The 22,407-nt window shown below is 43.1% G+C and overlaps 2 protein-coding genes across 2 annotated transcripts in view; both read right to left on the reverse strand.

The window, feature by feature from the left end:
* Positions 1 to 463: 463 nt before the first annotated feature.
* Positions 464 to 3,232, reverse strand: LOC139651660 (zinc finger and BTB domain-containing protein 14-like). The gene is made up of 2 exons (XM_071528664.1): positions 3,141 to 3,232; positions 464 to 2,507 (listed from the first exon to the last, which is right to left on the reverse strand). The coding sequence occupies exon 2, from the start codon at positions 2,482 to 2,484 to the stop codon at positions 1,312 to 1,314; it is 1,173 nt and encodes a 390-aa protein (XP_071384765.1). The 5' UTR covers positions 2,485 to 2,507; positions 3,141 to 3,232; the 3' UTR covers positions 464 to 1,311.
* A 2,933-nt stretch (positions 3,233 to 6,165) lies between these two features.
* Positions 6,166 to 22,407, reverse strand: part of epb41l3b (erythrocyte membrane protein band 4.1-like 3b) — a 49,958-nt gene continuing 33,716 nt past the window's right edge. The window contains exons 15-27 of the mRNA XM_071528672.1: positions 22,110 to 22,163; positions 21,553 to 21,588; positions 20,967 to 21,032; positions 19,671 to 19,856; positions 18,871 to 18,933; positions 17,644 to 18,327; positions 16,698 to 16,745; positions 16,411 to 16,481; positions 14,541 to 14,631; positions 13,997 to 14,095; positions 12,963 to 13,043; positions 12,404 to 12,519; positions 6,166 to 7,193 (exon numbers count right to left, since the gene is read on the reverse strand). Coding sequence (XP_071384773.1) covers positions 12,409 to 12,519; positions 12,963 to 13,043; positions 13,997 to 14,095; positions 14,541 to 14,631; positions 16,411 to 16,481; positions 16,698 to 16,745; positions 17,644 to 18,327; positions 18,871 to 18,933; positions 19,671 to 19,856; positions 20,967 to 21,032; positions 21,553 to 21,588; positions 22,110 to 22,163 — 1,590 coding nt within the window. The 3' untranslated portion in view covers positions 6,166 to 7,193; positions 12,404 to 12,408. The remainder of the gene's footprint in view (positions 7,194 to 12,403; positions 12,520 to 12,962; positions 13,044 to 13,996; positions 14,096 to 14,540; positions 14,632 to 16,410; positions 16,482 to 16,697; positions 16,746 to 17,643; positions 18,328 to 18,870; positions 18,934 to 19,670; positions 19,857 to 20,966; positions 21,033 to 21,552; positions 21,589 to 22,109; positions 22,164 to 22,407) is intronic.

Here is a 22,407-nt window from a genome sequence, read left to right on the forward strand (position 1 = left end):
GTAACTTAACAGGTCATTGTGAACATTTGACGAACTACACAATTACATAAATTACATGATAACCAAGCTCCTGTTGATAACTCACAACAAAATCCTACTTTCTGTTTTGCAGTTGATTTATTCTAATGGACTTCTTATCACTATAGGTCACATAGGATTCTGAGCTCAAATGGAAATTGCAGCCTATAATCTTGTTTTTTTTAGATGCACTTCATCCAAATCCAACCAAAATCCTCAGAACTTGACCAGTTTAATCTATGTGGCAACAGCTGATGGTATTGATCATTGATCAGCTTTGAAACCCTCCAATTCCCACAGATCAGCTTGATATTGATTTGGGCGTGGCACACCTTACTCCACTCATGAATAATAATAAGTACATGATGTGTCTACTGGACACAAAGCCTGAGTACTGAACTCTCTCAAACAAAACCAAACTTTGGAAAAAACAATAAAACACAGCAAATGGTGTTTATTGTCAAAGTGTAGGAGTAGGACAATGTTATATGTGCATATTTCATTATTCTGTACTCTAATTGTGCAACAAACTAAGCTACAGTATATACAGACATCTATCATTAACTGTTGATAGCTGGATGACAGTTATACTGTATAACAGTAAATCTAGTTGGCCGGTTGCTTGGGCAGGACAGCCTCTTAAAGACAATCCGTCAAAGGCCCAAGACTTTGGTATCATCTGTGTCAAATGCAAAATGGTGACTCTTACTCTTACAGTGTAATATCAATCAATACAACTAAACACATCCATTAAAAACATCCACATGAATATAGTCAACGCAACAAATGTTATGCAGAAAATCTTTTTTTTTCCTCTCTCTCTCTCTGTCTCATCTCTCTCTCTCTTTCTCTCTCTTTTATCTCCTTAAAATCCAGTAAAGGTTAAACAAAACATTTAAATGTTACATATTCCATAAAAGTAAAAGAGAATAATGTTATGAGAACCCCCAGTCTAGATAGCAACGATGCTTTGTGAAAAATATACGTATAGTAGAGTGAACTAAACATTTACATGATTTTACAGGCAAAAGAAAACATCGTTTTGACATAACTCTTTAGAATAATAATACAGCCCCACAGTCTTATGAACATGCTATGATCTCTTGTTACTCACTCCGATCATTGTCCGTGTGATTTGAGGCTACGCAGCCCGTCACAGGGTTGTGGTTGTGTCGGTGTGTATACAATATGTCTGTGGCTGAGTGAGTGTTGTGCACGTTATGTGTGTGTTTACCGTGTCGTCGTGTGTGTTTGCCATGTCAGTGTGTGTTTATGTTCGGTGTGTTTGCAGGCTCAACAGTCCCCAGAGTTATGCGAGTGTGGCCCGGTCTCCATTTTCCAGTCTCTCTGGTCCGTGGCGTCCGCCTGGCCCTGCTGGGAGGCGGCGGGGGACAGCGACATCTGTCTGCGCGGGTTGCCGCTGTGCATGGTGTTCCAGTGGCGCTTCAGATCCGACGCTTTGATGAAGGCTTTGTCGCAGGAGCCGCAGTTGAACGGCCGCTCGCCCCGGTGCTGCCGCTCGTGGTCTTTCAGGTGGGACTTGTGCTTAAAGGCCTTTTCGCACATTTGGCACCCGAAGGGCCTCTCGTTGCTGTGGACCCGCTCGTGCCTCTTCAGGTCGGGGCCTCTGATGAAGGCCTTGCCGCACACCACGCAGCGGTGCGGCTTGAACCCGGAGTGGATCTTCAGGTGCTCCTTGAGGTGGGCGGCGGTGGTGAAGGCTTTGGGGCAGTGCTCGCAGCCGTAGGGCCTGTTGGCGGTCAGCAGCCTCTCCTTTTTGGCGTTGTGGTCCATGGGCTTCCCGCCGGGCCCCTGGCAGGAGCCGTGGTCGCGGTGGCCGTACAGCAGGTACTCCAGCTTCATGTCGCTGGAGGAGGAGGAGCCCCAGCCGTGGCCGTGCGGGTCTTTGCCCATGTTAGTGCTGTAGTTGTGGGGCTGGGAGACGTGCGAGCCGCCCGGGCCCATGCTGTCCATCCCCTGGTCGTAGAAGCTGTTCTTCCTCACCTCCTCCATGGCCAGCTCCTTCAGGATGGCGTCCTGGGCTCTCATGCCGTGGTCGCCCGGCGCCTGGTTTTCCCGGGTCTTCATGTTGGTCAGCTCTCGTTTCTGGGTGCACAGGTTGTCCAGGAAGTTGATCCCCAGGATCTGTCCGGACGACATCATCATGTTGATGTCCTTCTTCCTCACGGCGAGCCTGGCCGTGTACATGTAGTTGAGCACCTCTTCGAAGATGTCGGAGCGGATGAAGTCCAGCTCCACGATGGAGTTGTCCTCGTCGCTCTGCTTCTTGAAGAGCTTTTTGAAGTAGTTGCTGCAGGCCGCCAAGACACAGCGGTGAGCCCTGAATTCAATGTTTTCCACCACCACCACCACATCACAGTGCTCACCCTCCATCCTCTGCTGGTTCAGCATCTTCAGGAAGGTGGCTTTGTGGTCATAGTCGATATATCTCAGTAAGTCAGACATGTTGCAGGTCAAATAGGAGCAACCTGGGAGCAGAAAACAGCGAATGGTCAAACGTTTTGATTTACAACAAAACCGGGCATGTTAGTCACCTGCAAAACAGAGGGGTGGAGCGCTCACACAATTTGCATGCTTATTATGATAATTTATACAGATACACACAACGCAACACCCCTTCACTTTCAGGAAGAATGCAAACACACAAAAATAAAGCAAACTAGTTACTATTAAAACACCCGATGACAGATAAGCGTCGAAAACACACAAAGTAAACAAAAGTGGCTAAATCACTCATGCAGAAATCCTTTTAGAAAAAAAGGCCCTACAGCGTTAAAAACCGCGATAATGCTGACATAAAAATTAAACACAAACATACAAAAAATGCTTCGCTGTTCGCCGCGCAGATACGCGGTTTTATCCCTGCGTTTGCGTGACAGTCGCGTTACGTGCAGAAAGGATAACCTTAGCAAGAATATTTCACATTTCACTGCGCCCAGCCATTTTGGTCAGCAAGCCTCCATTGGCATGTTTCGGTGTCTTTAAGCACTTCAGAAATAGCAAAGACCACAGCGCTGCACTAGTGAACAAAAGCCCAAAACGTATCGTGCCGCTCACTACGCCCTTTCCAAGCGACAAATAGTGAATAGAAATGTTAATACCCGAAGCCTGAACGCGATCCTGGTGTTGTCACGCAAGGCAGTCGACGACGATCCAGAGCTGTCGTTTTTCCTCTTCCTCCTCTTGTTGTGACTGTTGGACTCCACAGGAAATGCTGCATTGTTCTGCTGCCACCTACAGCACGGGAGCACGCACCGCCCGCAGATCGTCTATCGTGCGAGAAGATGAACCACTCGGTAGTAAATAAACGAGGAGAGAGAGAGAGAGAGAGTACCTGTGCGGTCACACGGCGCTTTCGTTTGCGATGACATTGCGGTGACTTTCAAACAGAGGTGGGACCAAGTCATTTGTTTTGCAAGTCACAAGTAAGTCTCAAGTCTTTGCACTCAAGTCCCAAGTCAGGACAGGCAAGTCCCAAGTCAAGACTGACAAGTCCCAGGTCAAGACAGGCAAGTCCCAAGTCAAGTCCCAAGTCAAGACAGGCAAGTCCCGAGTCAAGTTCAAGTCAAGACTGACAAGTCCCAAGTCAAGACAGGCAAGTCCCGAGTCAAGTCCCAAGACAAGACTGACAAGTCCCAAGTCAAGTCATTGGTGTCATTGACTTGACTTGTCATTGTCATTGTCATTGGTGTTAAAGTCCAAGTTGAGTTGCAAGTCTTTTTTTAATTTGTCAAGTCGAGTCTAAAGTCATCAAATTTGTGACTCGAGTCCAGGTCATGTGACTCGAGACCACACCTCTGCTTTCAAATGGCCACGCCCACAAAGTCAAGCCTCATGCTACAAAACAAAAATCTGTGGTTGCTTTTTCTGAGTTCCAGTAATTTATGTGAAATATGGTTTTGTTAATCGCTCATAATCTTTTCACAGCTGTCAAACAACTGCATGATTATTGAAATGTTTATTTCTTGTTTAAGTCTCAAAATGCTAACATGACTCCTCTCTTGTACGGCACCTTGTTAGCATTTTGTGAGTTCCAGATCATTTAATTACAATGATCATGCAGTTGTTTGGGATAAAAAAAACCCCAAAACAATTATCATTTAAATTTTTTATTCCCAAACTCACGATTTAATTTAAAAAGTACACAACAGAGAGGGAAATGCAATGTGGGTATAACCCACTCACTGCGGCTTTGTATTGTTTGTTTACAGCCATGACAGAGCCAGTCAGCCAGAAAAGGAAACTGAGATACTTTTCTGCATTGCAACACAACCAATCATATAGCCTAATATTTTCGACCAACTGCAGATGATTGGGAGATGGTTGCAATTTCCACTAGTTCGGCCAGCAAGCCTGTCAATGCATTGCCAATGCTATGCTTAGCTTTCACTGCAATATGCCTTTTTCTTTATTTGCATCAGACAAATTTAATTTCTGCAGTAAAGTATACCGCCAGCTTTATGGAAACAAAGTGTATGTGACATAATCTCTTTTTCCAAAGCACAAAATGTTGTTGATGCAGCTCTTTTTCTATATTTGATGAATTGCAGCAGTCCATTCTAATTACACTGGAGATAGCTCTTGCATTTTGTGATGTAATGTGAAACCATTTGCATACAAGTTAGAAGATAGATGCATTTAATTTTTTCACAACTATTACTTCATTTTATTAGTTATAATAATGCTTAATAAACAGCATAAATGACTTGTGGAAAATTAGTGCTGTAAACCGTGATGATGTTTGCTTGTGCACAGGTACAGAGGAGTAAAGCGTCTTACCTTTAATTGACTGGTAGACCTGCCACTTAATGTCCACAGCACTGTGGTGAAAAAAAACAACAACAAAAAACAACAACGTTGGTCCACCTTAGTTTGCACAAGGTTTGACACTTGCATGTGTTCTGCAATTTTCCCTCAGAGAAGAGATGGTGTAAGCATATAAGTAAAATGCTGTAAATTAATAATAATTAAATAAAGCCTAGCTTCTTCCCCATGCAAAACACTGTTGCCATAGTGACTGATCTGGTATAGACCTAAAACAGTGTTATTATTCTCAACAACTCATCACAAAATGATATTTTTTTAGCTCTGATTGTTAACAGTACTTTGGTAAACTTTAGATGTTTTTAAGGATAGTTATCTGCAACAATAATTTACATCTTGTAAATTTTACATAACGTGAATACGGTCCGCCGTGCTTTGCTTTGACGTTTCTGGTACCCAAAAATAGTAACAGAGTGAGAGCTCTTCACTTTTCCTTCTCTCGGCACACATGCACTTATTTAAAGGGGGTGGGGCCTCGGACAAACAGGCCTCTATGCAAGCTTAATTATCTGTAGCCATAAAAATGCTGCTTTAATTAGCCCTAGGGTCCTCCTCTTAATGAATCAATTAAGTATTTAGGGCCACAGCTTATTCAATAATAGATCGGCTATTGGCGTTACATTTTGAACCCTCTCCCAGTAATATACAAATAGGTATTTTCCCCCCCAATATTTATCCTTCAAGAGAAGATTTTTATTAAACCTCGCTCTTCAAGTCCCGATTTGAGGGTTCAAGGGTAGATTAAATTGCCGTTTTTGTCGCGGTTATAGGTTTTATTGCTTAGGCAAATATGTAACCTACGGTATAGCGTATTTGTTAATGTAGCCTATGTCTCCATGCTTGCAATGAAAATTGCCCCGTGGGGATAAATAAAGTTTAATGAATTTAACGTTTAAAACCCGAATGTGGAATCCTAAATTGTACATTCCACATTAATGGGAGTTCAGAGGCTATCTGAAGTTTATGATCCAATTTGTTTAACGAGTTCAGAGTGCCGAAGTGTTGCGTATAGCCTACTAAAGCCGGATAGATTATCATGAAGCTTATTAATATTTTTGATGAAATATAACACAAGGGATATTTACAGTGCATCCTGTGTATTAGTAACAGGGAAGTATAACACAAACATCCTCTTGTTAAATGAACAAAGTTTTCTTTATCAAACATTACAACCTAATGTATTTACTGAAATATTGACTCCATACCAGTGTTTGAAGATGTAAAACCTCAATAATAGGTCCACTAATCACACAAATTTCAGTAATATGGTCAATATTTTATTTGAAAAGAAAATGACAAAAATTAAAATTAATGCATTTGCCACTTTTATTTCATCATTTTGAGGAAACATCGCTGTACATGAACGATACTTGGTTATTCAGATACAGTTTGAACAGATGAGGGGGGCATGTAGCTGACATGTTCAGGGGTTTGACAGATCGCTCTTGGCTTTGCATCTCGTCTGGACACAGTCACACAACCTGGGACTTCTGCTTCTGCTGCAGCCAATCATCAACCCTCAAAAACATTCAAGGCCTGCTCAGGCACACAAAAACCAGTTTCTTGCACAGAAATCTTTGGAGTTCCCCAAAACAGACTACGTTTCACCTTCTCAAAAAAAAAAAAAAATGTTGCAGTGGTGGAATCAATTGGTGAGAAAAAAAAAAAAAAAAATACTGATATGATCATAAAGGAAAAAGCAATTCAAGTAGACATGACAAAATCATTTGTGAAAGATATAATTTGCTTTTCTTCTAGTAAAGCTTAGGTATGTACAGTACTGGGCCGTATTGATTTCTGCAGTGGCATCTGACGGAAAATCATTGAGCTGTTGGAGTGAGTGAGGCGATGCTTGCTGGCAATGAGGTTGGCACTTCTACAGCAAGGTTAAATAGTGTTTGCTCTAACATATACAGCCTACAGCAATTTTAGGTTTTTGGAGTGATGGCTTTATTTCATAAATAAAACGTTTGCTACAATAATTATTCTTGGTAATCATAAAAACGCATCAAAGTCATAAGGCAGTGAAAGTAAAAGGTTTGCTTGCTGCACACACAGGGATTGAGCGTGCAGATGGATCGAGAACCATTTTTTAATAATCGTACAGTTTTCTGTATAATCTTGCCATTATTTGATAATGCAACATTGCGTCCTTCTCATGCAAAATGCACTTTTTTCGCAGGTGATGGGTGGGACTAGTGGCGAGCTGCAGCATCTGGAGAGTAGGAGCCGTCTAGTCTTCTGAGAGTCCCGGCGGTACATGTGGAGTCCTGGGTGTCGGATGTTGGGAGGTTGAGTCCTTGAATAGAAAACAGCCCTCAGCCTTATTCCTAGAGGAGCAGAGAAAACAGCAGCTAGTACATACTGCATATTTCATCACTTCTGAACCTTCACTGCCATAGTACACCATGCCTTACAGTGTAGCACTGGGGCAAAAAGGTTTACGGCGGTGTTTTGCCCCCCGAAATAGATGCAGTGAGGACCACAAGTTACAAAAATGCATGTAGATACACACAGGCTACTTGGGGATTTGCTGGCTACAGCCAACTTGCTAGCAATGCTCCTACTAGCACTGCAAAGTTATCAATTCCTACCATTTTACATTCTGTTGACAGCGAAGACCAGCAATATATAAAAGTCTACAAGGCTAGTGTCATAGCTGGCTGACAAAAATACAAAACAGTAGGGATGGGACGATATACTTATCTCACGATTCAATTAGATACACGATATGAGCTTCACAATTTGATACAATACGTTACGATGTAATAAATAAAAGTTCAATGACAACAAAGTCTGACTGTGCAGAATTATGTTCATTTCTGAGCCACAAGTCTTTCTAGCAATGGCATTGGCTTGCTAGAATGTAAACAATAGTTTAGAAATGCCATTACAAAGTACAAATAATATAATTTGGATGGCGAGCTTGTTAAATTGTGTTGGGCAAGCTGTCTCATTTGTGATTACTACAGCAGAATAAAGCGTATTGTCGCATTTTTGTATTGCGATATACTGAATTTCGATATATCGTCCCATCCCTACAAAATAGTCACTTTCAATCTAAAAAGATGTGGTTTGAATGGGATTCTCCAAACTGTGGACACAGCTAGTCCCATACATTTTTTCTTACTTTTGCACAAGCTTTGCCCCACCGCTCTGTGTGTATCTACAGTGGAAAGAGACGAGCATCCAAAAGACCACAAAAAAAAAAAACATAGTAGAATGTTAATAGTGCTACTCAGAAGCAGCCGTACTGGCAGGCAGACGTAAGACAGAGCTGCACACGGGGCTGAGGGCAAGGCCGCGGAAAACAAAGCCAGCCATTCCCATCTGGTGAGTCACGCAAGTACACACATGCACGCACACTCATCCCAAACCCCGTGCCTCGGGGGGGTCATTTCATTCAAAAAGCTAATGAAATAATAAGCTAGAGCGCCAAAAGGTGATTTAGAAAAAGTTCAGCTAAAAGAGAGTTTCCACAGACAAAGTGAGAGAGGAAAGGGAGGCGGGGTTAAAGCGCCAGCAGAATGGAATGAGAGGCTCGATCCGCGCCTGTCATAACCCTCACAATACTGACACCAGACAAGTTGAAACGCAAATGGCTGTGTTTGCAAAGTCGGTAGAAAACATTGCAACAAGAACCTCTGACCTATTTCTCCCCCCCCCCCCCCACCCACCCACACACACGCACACACACAGACTGGGAGTGAATGCTTAGTGTGCAAGTCTCATTATAGAAAATAGTTTTAAAGAATGCGTAAATATATATATCGTGGAAACATTGTTCTTACGTTTCAAGGATGTAACTTGTCCTCGAATATTTCTTACTACGGAATGTGTCCTGCTGGGCCGCTACATAACTATCATTACTAGAACGATTACATGATTGGTTTCTATACTTCTACACTAGAGCATGGGACTACTGCTGGCAGGATTAAGGGTTTGGATTCCCACTGTGGCTGTCCATGCTGAAAATGTACGCACTCGTAGTAATGTAAGGCGCTTTGGATCACAGCAGGGAAGTAATGGAGGGAAAACCCACCTACACTCAATTTATCCACCTTTTTATTTGCGAAATAGAGTTTACCAATCTTTTTAGTCTGATATAAATCTTTACTGAGTAAAATTCAGAGTGTAAAGTCAGAGAAATTAATATCAATCTGACGGTAATTTATTTGAGCATGGGGTTTTTCAGCAACACTGTATAAATAAATGTTTTTCAGAAATCTTAATAGATTTTGGTTTATACTGGTGGCTGTTTCATGATGATCAGATTGGAGGCAATATTCTATCCACCTTTTTTCTTTACCAGTACATCACTGGATAACAGTGGCCAGAAACAGAGGTTAGGGTCTGTTATTTGTATTGCAAGAGTTAAGTGGAAAATAGACCTTAAAGATAGCCCTTAGCGCATCTGTGTATACACAAGATCAGATTTCAGTCAATATGGGCGACTTGGCAACCACAAACAGAGAGCTGCAGCAAGAAGCAGAGCTGGTTCAGCTGGTATTTAATCACTCATCACTGACTGTGCCTATTGTGAGGCCACACAATGTTGACAAAACATTGTTCTTGCAATTTTGTTTGCTGAATATTGCTATTGTAATACGCACTACATGTGGACACAGCTTTTTCGCCGTAATGTCTTTTTCTGTACTTGTGAAAATAAGAATCAAACTTTAGTGGGAGCAATGAAAATGCTAATGCTCGGTTAGATTTAGATTTGCTTGATTTGAATACAATGAAGGATTGTCTCCAATTCCTTTCCAGTTGATCTAGTTTAGGAGGCAGTCTCAAACATCTTTTGGAAATTGCCAGTCATAGTCAGTATTGCAATTTTGATTTCTTAATTATAAACTGTCATCTAAATGAACTAGAAAGGTCTGTGCTGGGTGAAGTAATTTAGGGACATCATCATCATTAACATCGAGCTACAAGTACACACAGCAGCCTTGCTCTCTCCAGGGACTGTGTTCCTTTCCAGCAGGGGGGAGTGTTGCAACCACATTACAAGTGATTGCATGAGACTGCCAGAAGCATTACTGTACAGGGTTTTCAGCCTTGTCATTATGCAGGGCTTAAAGGGGGGGTAGTCAGTAGGGCTGGGTTTAAAAAATCGATTTTCCGATTTAAATCGATGTTCATTTGAATGATCCGATATCGATTCATAAAATCCTGAGATCGATCTTTTAATATATGCCTTTTTCCGTGGATGCTTGAAGCTTGAAGCTACACCGCACTAAAGAAAGCGCTTATCTGGTCACTCTCACTGACTGTAGAGTCTGTAGAGTTGCAAAACTTGTACTATATTGTGTTGACTGCTGTAGTGTGTTGGTCATGTTAAATAAAAGTACATTAATGTAACTGCTTTGGGGTTAATTCTAAATGTAAACATTAATAATTTTAATAATGCACCAGGTTAGAGGGTTCCTTGTACAATTTACAGCATTAGTTCTCTGAGAATCTCTTTCATATCCAAGCAAAATTGGTATTGTAACTGAAATATCCCCAACCGAATCGATATTGAATCGAATCAAATCGGAAATCGAATTGGGACCTTGTGAATCGGAATCGAATCGATTTGGGAAATCAGTGGCGATACCCAGCCCTAGTAGTCAGCACACGACACTTCTGTGCTGAATGAATGAATATTCAACACACAGCATTATTAATCTATAAACCTAGTGCAATAAGGATAACTGTGGAGCCCCCCAGGGGTCACCTGGTACAAAAAGAAATGATGCGGAAATCAGTGGGCCCGGTTTTCTTACAATTTACTCCAAAACCGTGCCCAGGGATTAGTAAACCATGCGCACAGATTTGTAATAACTATGTTGATAACATCAAAGAGGGACATTTAGGTCTATATACAGTGAGCCAGAGCCATTACACACAGCTTGGCATACATATAATGAGCTGTAATAGCCATTAGGCACCTAGACCATATGAACCATAACCATTGATTAGGGCTGGGCAATATATCGATATTATATCGATATCGTGATATGAGACTAGATATCGTCTTAGATTTTGGATATTGTAATATCGTGATATGGCATAAATGTTGTCTTTTCCTGGTTTTAAAGGCTGCATTACAGTAAAGTGATGTAATTTTCTGAACTTACCAGACTGTTCTAGCTGTTCTACTATTTGCCTTTACCCACTTAGTCATTATATCCACATTACTGATGATTATTTATCAAAAATCTCATTGTGTAAATATTTTGTGAAAGTACCAATAGTCATCCCTACAATATTGTCGCAATATCCATATTGAGGTATTTGGTCAAAAATATTGTGATATTTGATTTTGCCCATATCGCCCAGCCCTATTTACAACTGAACATTTAGGCCACTTCGTAGAAAATACCGAGATATATATCATGTATCGCGATTCAGCCTAAAAATACCGAGATATGATTTTTGGTCCATATCGCTCAGCCCTACCATTGATTAATCACATCAGTAGGTCTAATTTATGATCCGATGTGTGTTTTGGTGACAATATGAAACCCATTTACTCCCTATAAATCATGCTTGTAGAAAAAAACATGTTAATTAATTTTTATATGCAACTCTGGGCAGCTGTGGTGTCCCTGTTTGACGTTATCAATATACATATTACAAATCCGTGTGCACTGTCTACTCAGTGGGCACGGTTTACTAATCCGTGCGCATGGAGCTGTGCGCAGTTTACCAATCGGTGCCCGTATGGATTTCCACATCTATTATTTTTTTTCTTACCAGGTGACCCCTGGGGAGCTCTGTAGAGAACAGCCAAAGCAATGCCACATTTTTATGCTAAATGACGTTCGTAAATTGTGAAAGACAGATCACGTTCCGGTCTGTCATTGCTGCTGGAGCCGCAGCTGTAACTGTCGCTCCCGGTGTGGTCAGATATCGGAGTGCGCGCATAGCGGCGTTGTGTCTGGGATTGACCTCACGTGGAAAGAGCACTTTCTTTCTGCTGGTTGAGCACACACTGCAGAACAAACACCCGGTTCCCTTAATTTGTCGCACCAAGTGTCAAACGGTTTCCTGTCTCCATCCGTTTATTCAATCCATGCCTATCGCCGTTTGTTTTTTTCTCTGTCTCAGTGACGCGTGTATCTTTACCAGCTTAAATATTGCTTCGCTGAATATGATTGGATACACATCAAAAACAAAAACATGTGTGAGTGAGATTTTTTTTTTTTTTTTTTTGTCGAAAATAGTTTGTGAATCTAAAACGTCCATATGCCGGAAATCTGGCACCTGGCCGGAGGTCTTTAAGCCCTGCATTATGAGCTGAGACTATAATATCCGATCTGTGTGCACACACACGCACAAGTCGACTTTTCCCTGCTGGGGTAGCGGGGCTGGGATGATGACAGCATGATGCATTGGCTGTTAGTGCTACAGATACACAGCTGTCTGTACCAGTGAGAGGAAGTACTGATGGGAAAGCAGCATGCCGAGAACGGAGACCAGCTTGCAAGCTCAGCCCGACCAAAACCAGACCAGACCAGACCAGACCGGGACTGGGACCTCATTCTCTTACCTGGGTCAGTCCTCCCCCTCCTCTGGCGTGATCTCTGTCTCTTTATGTACCACTACTTTGGTCACTGACATGTCAGGATGCTGTTCTTTAGCCTCCTTTATGGCCTGAGCCAGAGCCTACACACAGGGTGCAGTGCCAGGAGGGGCCACCAGGGGGAGACAGAGAACGGGGTGGGAGGTGGGTAGGGAGGTGGGGGAGTGGGGATGTTTGGATTGTAAGTAAATATGCCAACACGGAAGCCACTATTAGTTACATTTGTAATACTTGCAATACTTGTTAAAGTCACACCACAAGTTAAAGAGATTCTGTAAAATGTCACATGCTAAGCCGCTCTGCATCACATGGCTATGAGCCTATTATTGTGCGGGGAACAGATAAGTGAAGGGCCTGCAGGGGGACAAGGTCACTGTTCAGCGTTTTACTTTTTCATGGTCATTGTACAAATCCAATCATTGACAGTATAAAGAGAGAGAGAAAGACGAGACGGGAGGAAGAGGGTGGAGAGAAAAACAAGATAAAACAATACAAAGGAAGACTGTAAGAGAAACTATGCAGAGACCTGGTCATGGTCGATGTCTGCATCTCCTGTGATGACAATCCTTTTCTCGATTCTCGTCTCTGATATTCCTCCTTTCACCGTCTGACCAACAGAGAACAGAAAGACGACTGTTAAATTAATATATACACACAAACCTCGCCTATGGCAATAAACATTAATTCTGGTCATAACCATAAAGCTACACTAAGCAAGATTTTTATGTAAAAAACACCGTCTTATCAGCCAAAATCACGTGGGGCTGCAACAGAGAAGAGTTTCCCATCCCCACTAATTGAAACTGCATAGATTCGCCATGTTTTGCCCAAATCTGGTGTTTGTATGTCCAATTCTCCACCCACAGGAAGGGACTTATTGAAACTAACGAGTGAAATACAAACTGTCTCCTAAACAACAGTGCAGAAAGTACTCCATCCAGAGAAAGCTGGACTCTGATCTTTTGCCTCTCTCATCTCTTTGGTTTCCTTTGGTATAAACTGATCACAGACCAGCCAAGTTGGTAAACAAGAGCGTGCTGTGTGCAGTTTACTGACATCACATTACGTGAATTTGTTTCTTTTTCTTTTTTGAGGTTAATCTTTTTCAAACAGTTACCTCTCACTGACATGTGGAGCCGCAGACATGTGAAACTGCCTTGTGCGGCTTTAACATTTCTGCACAAATGCTGGTTGAAATGTGCTCCTAGTGTGCAGCGCTGTGTTCATGTTTGCTAGGACCTCTGTGCTAATACATGTCGTGAGCTATAAAATGTTACTGAAAACCTCTAGAAATGTAGGTCAGAGAGGGGGATGATATCTTTGCGGCAAAAGCAACATGAGACTCTGCGTTGCAGTGTGTAATGATGCGTATCCCCGTACTACACAGACTCCTGTTCCTGTCCCCACTTCTTTACATGTTTCAAATTGGGCAGCAAGCAGAGAAAGGCTCAAACTGGGAGGGGGAACATTACACATTAATACAGCTGCATTACTCTGCTGTAGACATGTATAGGCTGTAAGAGCTTAGAGGCATGAGAGGGACAGCTGACGAACCCTGACCTTTGTGATGTGTGTGGTCATGGTGGTGCTGGTGGTTTCCGAGGTGATGGTCTGAGCGCTCAGCAGCACCCCGGGGTCTGCGTCACCGTTGGTGTCGACCTGTTGATAATCAGACACTCTGTTGTGAAAGGACGTTCAGGACGTTTTGAACACTTAAAGCACATAACAGAAAAACAATCAAACTGCATACTAAAATAGATTTTTTTTTAAATCTCAACATTACTGGTCAAATCAAACAGCCGTACCCTTCTTCAAGCACTTTCTTGCATCTTTCAAAATTGTCCAGTAGGCAATAAAAGGCTCAAAGTTGGGGTGATATTACATTTTTTGGAGATTTTGATGCCTATGTATGAATTTCTTTCCAAAGCCTTTGCCTTTCTATCAAGGCAAAGGGGTGGCTACTTTAAAAAAAATCGAAAATACAAGATAGTTTTGATTTGTTTAACACTTTTTTGGTCGCTGCATAATTCCACTTGTGTTATTTCATAGTTTTGATGTCTGGTGGTAATATTACATTTTCTTGAAGTATATAGGTCATATGTACCTCTGCAGACTCATAGGTGATGGTTTTTGTCTCTGTGTGGATCACAGGCACCTCTTTGGTACACAGCTCGTCCTGTTGCACGGCTTCAGGACTCTGGGACAGATGGGTGCAAAAAGAAACGAAAAGGGTGTGAAAAAATGCGTTAAAGAGCATAACAGCACTACCAGAACGATGGATGCTCTAGTTCTCCAAAGATAAATTAGGTGTTCTGTGCCTGAAAATCACAACCTTGTGGTAGGTGTGCTCTGTTGTACGGCTCTGTTCTTAAAATAGCCCCCGCCTCCACAGCACCGTTTGCAAATGTAATCAAATTGACACAAATAAATGCCGCATGCTCATAAACTAAGCCAATGACAATCATTTAAGGGCTTAAATCTCTCAACAAGCATGCAGTCATGCATTAGGGTCCCTAATCCAGTGAAGGAGAGGAAACTGAAGCAGTGTACTGGAAACGACCATGAGGAGAATGCAAATCACAAGGTTTCCATCAAGTGTGTGTGCACCATTTCATAGGCTCCCTGATCTGCTCAGCGACAAACAGTGAAGTTAGCAAGTTGAGACGGAAGTCCATGCTTTTGGTTTTGAGTTTTGCCCCTTGATTATTAGTGGCAGATTGCGTGGGGCCAGAGGGGAAGGGAGTGGTGAGGTTACACGGCCCAGGCTGAGGCCCTGGAGCAGGGGTAGGGTTACCTCCGACTGAGGCAGGGCTGGAGGTGCGTGGGTGAGTGGGGCCTCTGGGGCGCATGGCTCAGTCTGAGGAACTTCTTGTAAGCTGGACTTCTGGTCGTGTTCGTTTACTTCCTCTTCCTTCAATACTTCAGTCTGGTCTACTTCTTCTTCCTCTGCTTCTTCTTCCTCTGGTGCCTCTTCTCTCACTTGTTCCGCAATCTTTTCACCGCCACAGTTTTCTGCTTGCCTCAAATTCGGTTCTTCCTCCTGCTCCTGTATGTGTTCTTCTTCCTTTCCCTCTCTCTCTTCCTCCTCTGTTCTCTCCAGTTCATCTTCTGAGCTGTCTCCCTGTGCATAGTGGTATTTCTCTTTTTCATAGGGCAAACTTTTTGAGCTGTCTGGAAAGCTCTTCTGTTCTTCATCCTCTGTACACTGAAGGTCTGCCGGTGAACAGTGTTCTCCCTCTTCCTCCACCTCCTCAATGGCATCTTCTAACTCTGCGGGAAACATTTCTCCCTTGAAGTACTGCACCTCAGTGGAGAACTGGACTCTCTTGCCATCTACCTCTGTGTGCTCTCTCTCTTTGGTGACTTTTACATCTGTGGATAATGCTACTTCCCGATCCAAACCGTTCTCCCCTACTTCCTCTTGGTAGTCTTCCTCCTCTGGCGAAGGCAACTCCTCTTCTTCTCCTCCACAATCTTCTGTGTTTGTGGTGTATACAGGCTCGACGGTGAATCTGGAACATTCATCTTCGTCTTTGACCGTCACCGCCTCCCCCTCCGCACTTGCATCCTTTCCCTCCTCATCCACTTCCTCCTCACTTTGCCTTACTGCAGACTCTGGCAAGGCATTATCAGCAGGCAGGCTATCATCTACCTCCTCCGTCGCTCCTATCAGCTGCATTTCAGCTGCCGACTCCACAGATGCACACTGTTGAACTCGCCCTCCTGATAGCGCCGCACCTGGAACACCAATTCTTTCACAAACAACAGAGTCAGCTGGTCTATCTCCTACGCTACTCTCACTAATACCCTCCGGCGTCTGTTCATTCACTCCCATCTCGAATACTACAGAGCAGCCTAGCTTCACCTCTGCAGGCTCTGCTGACACCGTTTTGGCTGTGAGCTCTAGCTCCTCCGCTGCAGTGTGTAGCGGCTCGGCCTTTGCCGCCTCTGTGGTCGGGATATTCACCGTAGGCCCTGACGACTCGGCTGGCGCTGCCTCCGTCGCCGTGGCAACCCCCGCCTCGTCCTCTGGCTCAGCTGATGTCTGTGAATGATAATAGTCCCATTAGTTTTTGCATTAAAAAAAAAAAAAATCATACAGCACAAGGTAGTCTCACATCACACCTGTTAGAGGAAAGCAGTTATGTCTTTTACTGTGTACAACAACCAGATAGAATTAGATGAAATAGGTACAAAACAACTTAGATTTTCATGTAAACCAGCACCACTGCAGTGCCTTATCCAGAAAGGGAGTGGTCACCTTTTGTGAGGTGGGACTCAGAGAAGAGGAGACCCATCCCAGCGTAGACTGATAGGACAGAAGGACGGAGGGACAGACAGAAGGAAAGGAAGAAAAAGAGAGGACAGTCAAAATAGACACACAGTGAACACCAGACAAAGAGCAAATAGAGAGAATGTGGAAAAAGATGGAAAATAAAAATAAATATCGGATTGTATGGGTATGGTACACGTTCTGTTGTGTACTAAGAATCCTATTAAATCCATTGACATTAATACCAAGTTGAACAAATCCTAAAACCTCAAACGAAAATCCGTTTTTAGAATTACTGTAGCCACCAAGAGCAAATTTCCAGTAAATCTGTATTTGAAAAACTGTTAGTTAAGAACACTTGAAAATCTCTTTTCAGCTAGACCCATACAATTTTTTTCCTGTTAGCTGACTTGTTACAGAGGCACAGGGGATTTTGGAGAGTGAGGTGGGGAAAGCTGCAGCGGTGGCACTGAGCCAGGGCTATGAAGTCACTGCTTTAGGGGGGACTGATAACAGAGCTGAAAGAAAGGATGGCGCTGCTGAGCAAAACAGTAAAAACAAACAAGAACCCCCCCCCCCCCCCCCACCTTTTCCTTCCTTATCAACTGTTGGAGCCAGCTGCTAAGGTAAGGTAAGCCGTTTTAGCTGTCAACAAACAAAAAAAAAGAAAAAAAGAACCCAAAACACTTGTATCAAAAAGAAGCAGAGCGCTTGATTGCAACAGAAACCGGCGGTTTGGCAAGTGTAAGAGTAAACACTTGGTGTTTGGGGACCATTAGCCATGCAGAGCGGTTGATTACATTGTTGTTAAACTGGTTTGGCTACTGCTGGAGGGAAGGTAATGGGGATTAGGCTGCGGGTGGTGGTGGTGGTGGTGGTGGGGATGTGGAGGGAGGTAGCCAAGACCAGGTTGTTTTGTTTTGTCATACAGTACCACTGCTAAGGATGTAGTTGAGGATTCAGTAACAGTAATCTGAGATGTGGTCAGGCTCGACTTTGATTGCTCAGTCTGGAAGTCCTCAAAGGTGAAGAATTCGGCTTTCTGTTGGACCCCTTCAAAGCTCATCTCCTTCACTTCCTTTGTTGACACGCAGGTGACCTCTGACCCCTGCACCACCTCAGAAACCCATGAAGCCATGGCCTTCTTAGGCGAGCCAATCCCTTTAGTCATGTCAAACTTTTTGGTCTCCATCTTCGGACTTGTCTCTGTGTCTATCCCAACAGCTGTGTCTTCTTCGATGGTTGGTACATCTTTCTCTTCAGAGGCAGAGAGGAACTCCTCAGAGACAACAGTCTCTCCTTTCTCAGTAGGAGTGTCCACCTCTCTACCATCGGTGTCCACCTTGTCCTCCGCCTCCTTCAGGATGATGAGCGTCCCTTTCTTGTCGCTGATGGCCTGGGACACCTCCTGTCTGACGGCTCCGGGGCTGATCTTTACCACAGACCTCTCCGACAGCTCGTCCTGGGAGTCGGGGGTCTTCCCCTCCTCCCTGAGGGTCCCGTCCATGAAGACATCGTCGTCCATGGTGGTGGACAGACTGATGCCGTGCGGCCCGGAGGAGGTGGCCCCGTCTGTTATGTTACTATCCACCACGTATTTCACCACATATCCTGCCGCCTGGGGAGACACTTGGCTTATTGACACTAGGTTGTTCAAGTTAATACACAAGAGGGGATTAAGTGGTAGAGACACACAGCCAATACACAGTATAACTGAGCTCAAGAGAAACTACATATATAAAAAGACACACACTTATAGTGGGCTTGATATGTATGTGGACAAAGATGCACTGTTTAATGCATCTTAACCTCTTTTCCCTGCACAGAGATTGCAGAACTACCTCTCATAGAACTGTGAATGGTGCAGCGTGTGATACTTTACATAGATATGGGGTGGAAAAGGTGGAACCATATCCAAAAAGGAGTATAGTTCTTTACCTGACATACATGAATAAAACTAAAATTAAAGCTGAAAATCTGAACTTCTACCTCAGTAATTGTGCTCTTTCACATCCAAAGTAATAAGATCCAAAAAATCAAAACACTGTGCCAATGTCCAGATACGTATGGAGCTCTGTAGATACAAATACAAAGAGAAACACACAGCGATACACAAACAAGCTCAGGTTTAAGTGTGACAAACAAATTAGCAGCAGCTTACCTCAGTGGCATTAGCTTCCAGTTCCTTCTTTGTCTCATCTCCCACAGGCTGCTCATCTTTAGTCTGCAGAAAACAAAAAAAAGTGTCATTCAACGAGACAGATAATAGAAAGGACATGTCCAGTGTTGCCATGGCTGCAAGTTCCAATGAAGGAGATCTGTATCCCAAAGCTCCTCCAGAGAATCAGCATCTTTTTCATTTCAGTCAGCCAGACTCTTTTGATGTTAGTGATTCGTCTTCAAAGACTGTAATTAGTGCAGCTCATTCATCCTGCATGATCTCATCAGATTATGTTGCACAACACACACAAAGGACAGGATGAAAAAGTTTGATAAAACTACTCCTAACTCCAGCACACAATCATATTACTGATTAATGACTGCACCATTCATTACCCAGACAAATTATTAATATGACAATCAGCTTCTGATGAGATACAGTGAAGACATTAAGCAATATTGGCAGAGAGACACAGACTCACTGGATTAAAATGTGCAATTTTATTCACACACAAACTCTGAATGACTTCACACAGATTAATTTCCTATATCAAAGTGCCCATATTCTCTTATAATATGCACAAGACCCATCTGGAATATAAAATATACCACACAAGGCTGATTCTGAATATAAAATATTCTGCCCTAGACCCATAATGAATATAAATGATCTCTCATTACAAAAATGCTTCTGGTGTATCCTGCGTGTGAATGTGCTAGCGTGTGTGTATGAGACTCCTCGGTGATGTCACGCTCCACACACACATGCCGTTAATTAGCCTGGCGTGGAAAGCAGCTTACATCCTGCGGGTGCAGCGGCTCTATCATGGGTGCCTCGTCTGCTTTCGGTGAGCGGGCGGGAGACGAGGAGAGTCTCTTCTCCCACTCCGTCATGCCTGGGGTGCTGTCGCCCGTCTCCAGGAAGGAGCGCTTCAGTTCGCTGATGTTGCTCTGGTGCTTGACCAGCTCGTCGGGCGGCTCGGTGTCCTGCGGGAGCCGACCAACCACGATACAGGGAGATGAGGCCAGGGGCGGCGCGGAGGGAACGGCGGCCATGCTTTAAGTACGCAACGGTAGCTTGCACATCCAATGAACAATGGGGGGGGAAAGTCGGGAGGCGTAGAATGCAGTTGATTCTACACTACCAGTCAAAAGTTTGGACCCACGCATTATTCTTTATTTTACAAATTTTCACATTTTAGAATAATAGTAAAGACATCAAAACTATGAAATAACACAAATGGAATTATGCAGTGACCAAAAAAGTGTTAAGCAAATAAAAACTCTTATATTTTAGATTCTTTAAAGTAGCTGCCCTTTGCCTTGATAGAAAGGCAAAGGCTTTGGAAAGAAATTCATACATAGGCATCAACTTCACTATTTATATTTGTCTAAAAACAAATTTAAAGCATTTAAGCATAAGCCTTTAGATCAAAATGGCTTTAAGTTAATGAAAAACATAGTACATTCAATCAGGTGTGTCCAAACTTTTGACTGGTAGTGTATTTCTGAGGAAAAGGTCTAAACCTGAAATGTCAGCTGATGCAGACCTAAATCAACTGCATCCTACACCTCCTGATTCTTTACACAGTTCATGGGCCTGTTTTGAGAGGCTGTGCAGGCTACCTGTGCAGCGGTGTCAACTCTTACATTTATGGCTTGCATACACAGCAGAATAATGGCAAAAGGTCCATCCATGTGGTGGCTGTTAACAAATACAGTAGCTTGTGCTTAAATGCTAAGGCAGCATTTAGGACGAGCTTAATTCAATGAAAATAAATGGTTTCATGCGTAGTTTTATGTTTAGTACAACACTCCCAATTCTCGTTAGAATTTGAGAACCTCTGCAAACCTTGACTTAATCCGATCTATTTGTCATTTCTTTATCACTCACACAAATGAGTTTGGATGCTCACACTAAAGTCACTCTGTTATGGTAGATATTATAACTCCAATCCACACGGGAAATCCAGAAAAAGTATCCAATACTGACACAGCTACTGGTGAGTTAGACTTATTCGACAGCAGTCCAGTTAGGATTCTTCATACCAAAGTACCTGCATGCATATTTAGATCATGCATCGTTCTCTTACCAACCTCTAGCATCAGATTGCTATGCCTGATAAAAACGTTTTCCCCTTTTACTCGTCTTATGAAACTATACTGTAAAGACAAAAAGAGGGGAGATAGGAATTGTCAGCTTAAAGTTTGCTATGCCATGTTAAATTGATTATGTTTCATTGGGAGAGATCGGGAGCTTTGTCTTCTATGGCTGTGAATGACATGATGGTCAAAAGTCAACTCACTGCAGAGTTATTGTACCACAAATGGATAAAAAAAAAAGAAAAACCCTGAATACCGTACAATCCATTTGATTGTTAAACATAAGGTGCAGCAACAGAAACATGAAAATCATTCCACCATTTACAAAGAAAAGCACTTGAGAAATGAGCTGGAATGGTTTAGAAGCAGCGACAGCTTTGCAGCAGTCTGTGAAGTGAATTCAGGGGTGACTGGATGGTCAGTCTGGTGTCTGGTGTGTGGCGTGTGAGTGTGTGTCAACAGCAGCAGGCAAAGGCAAAGCGGAAGGACGGCACAAAGTGACTGATGGCGTCTGGGTAGCTCAGTGCATCCGGTGGTGGTGTGATGCAGTGAGCTGGGCCATGAAGCGAGCCCAGCGTACCTGAGTCCGCATCTCAGAGTCTTCCTCTGCCTCCGACTGACAGCAAGTAAAGAGGAGAGCACAGAGACGGCGTGAGACACGGAGAAGCACCGATAAAAGAGAAAAGACACAGAGGGCAAGATGGGCAAAGGGGGAGAGAGAGAGAGCGCAATAAGAAACAGAGATAAGAGAGGGGAAGGGTGGTGTGTAGAAAAAGAGAAAAACAGTATAGGAGAGGAGTATAAGAAGAAATTGTAATGTGGGCAGTGGGAAAGACGTAGTGACATGTAGGAAATTGCAGAGACAGGGTGACAATAGAAAACTTGTGAGAGAAAAGCATTGTGTATATTAAGTTTTAAGTGTGTGCACTTAATATTAAGGAGACCAAAAACTAAAGGGTCAACAGTACAAACAAGATGCATTGCATGCTTCACATGCAGGACTTCATTATATATAAATCCTTTCAAATGTTTTAAAATAAACATTCCACCTGTGATTCAGCACCACTTTACTTTACTCTTTTCCACCACTTCTTCTCTCATGCCTTAAACTCTTGAGGCTTTCCTCGATGTACAAACCTCTGTGGCGGTCGTCTCTCCATCAAAGGCAAAGTCAGTTTGTTCGCTGTCAGTCTGCTTTGTCGAACAGACCAAAACCATTCCGATCGGGCAAGCAAGAAAACGAGAGAACCCAGCTTGTGAACGTTTGAAAATGCATCACTTCTCAACAGAGACTCTTCATAACCACAAATGGAAAGAATGGAAATGCACTGGTTGTTTTTGTAAGCTTCACAGTATCAGACAACACTAAAGATTAAGGTTAGCAAAAGAACAAAAAAGGCAAAAGAATAGTAAGCAAGCAAAACAGACTCAGAGG

Source organism: Centroberyx affinis, unplaced genomic scaffold (assembly GCF_046629955.1).
Source record: "Centroberyx affinis isolate AG114_WGS23_722 - 3 ecotype Tasmania unplaced genomic scaffold, CSIRO-AGI_Caff_v1 ptg001696l_1, whole genome shotgun sequence".
NCBI classification, from domain to species: domain Eukaryota; kingdom Metazoa; phylum Chordata; class Actinopteri; order Beryciformes; family Berycidae; genus Centroberyx; species Centroberyx affinis.

Bases quoted from the DNA above. Each gene is read 5' to 3' on its own strand.
- LOC139651660 (XM_071528664.1), bottom strand. From the start codon at position 2,484: ATGTCTGACTTACTGAGATATATCGACTATGACCACAAAGCCACCTTC.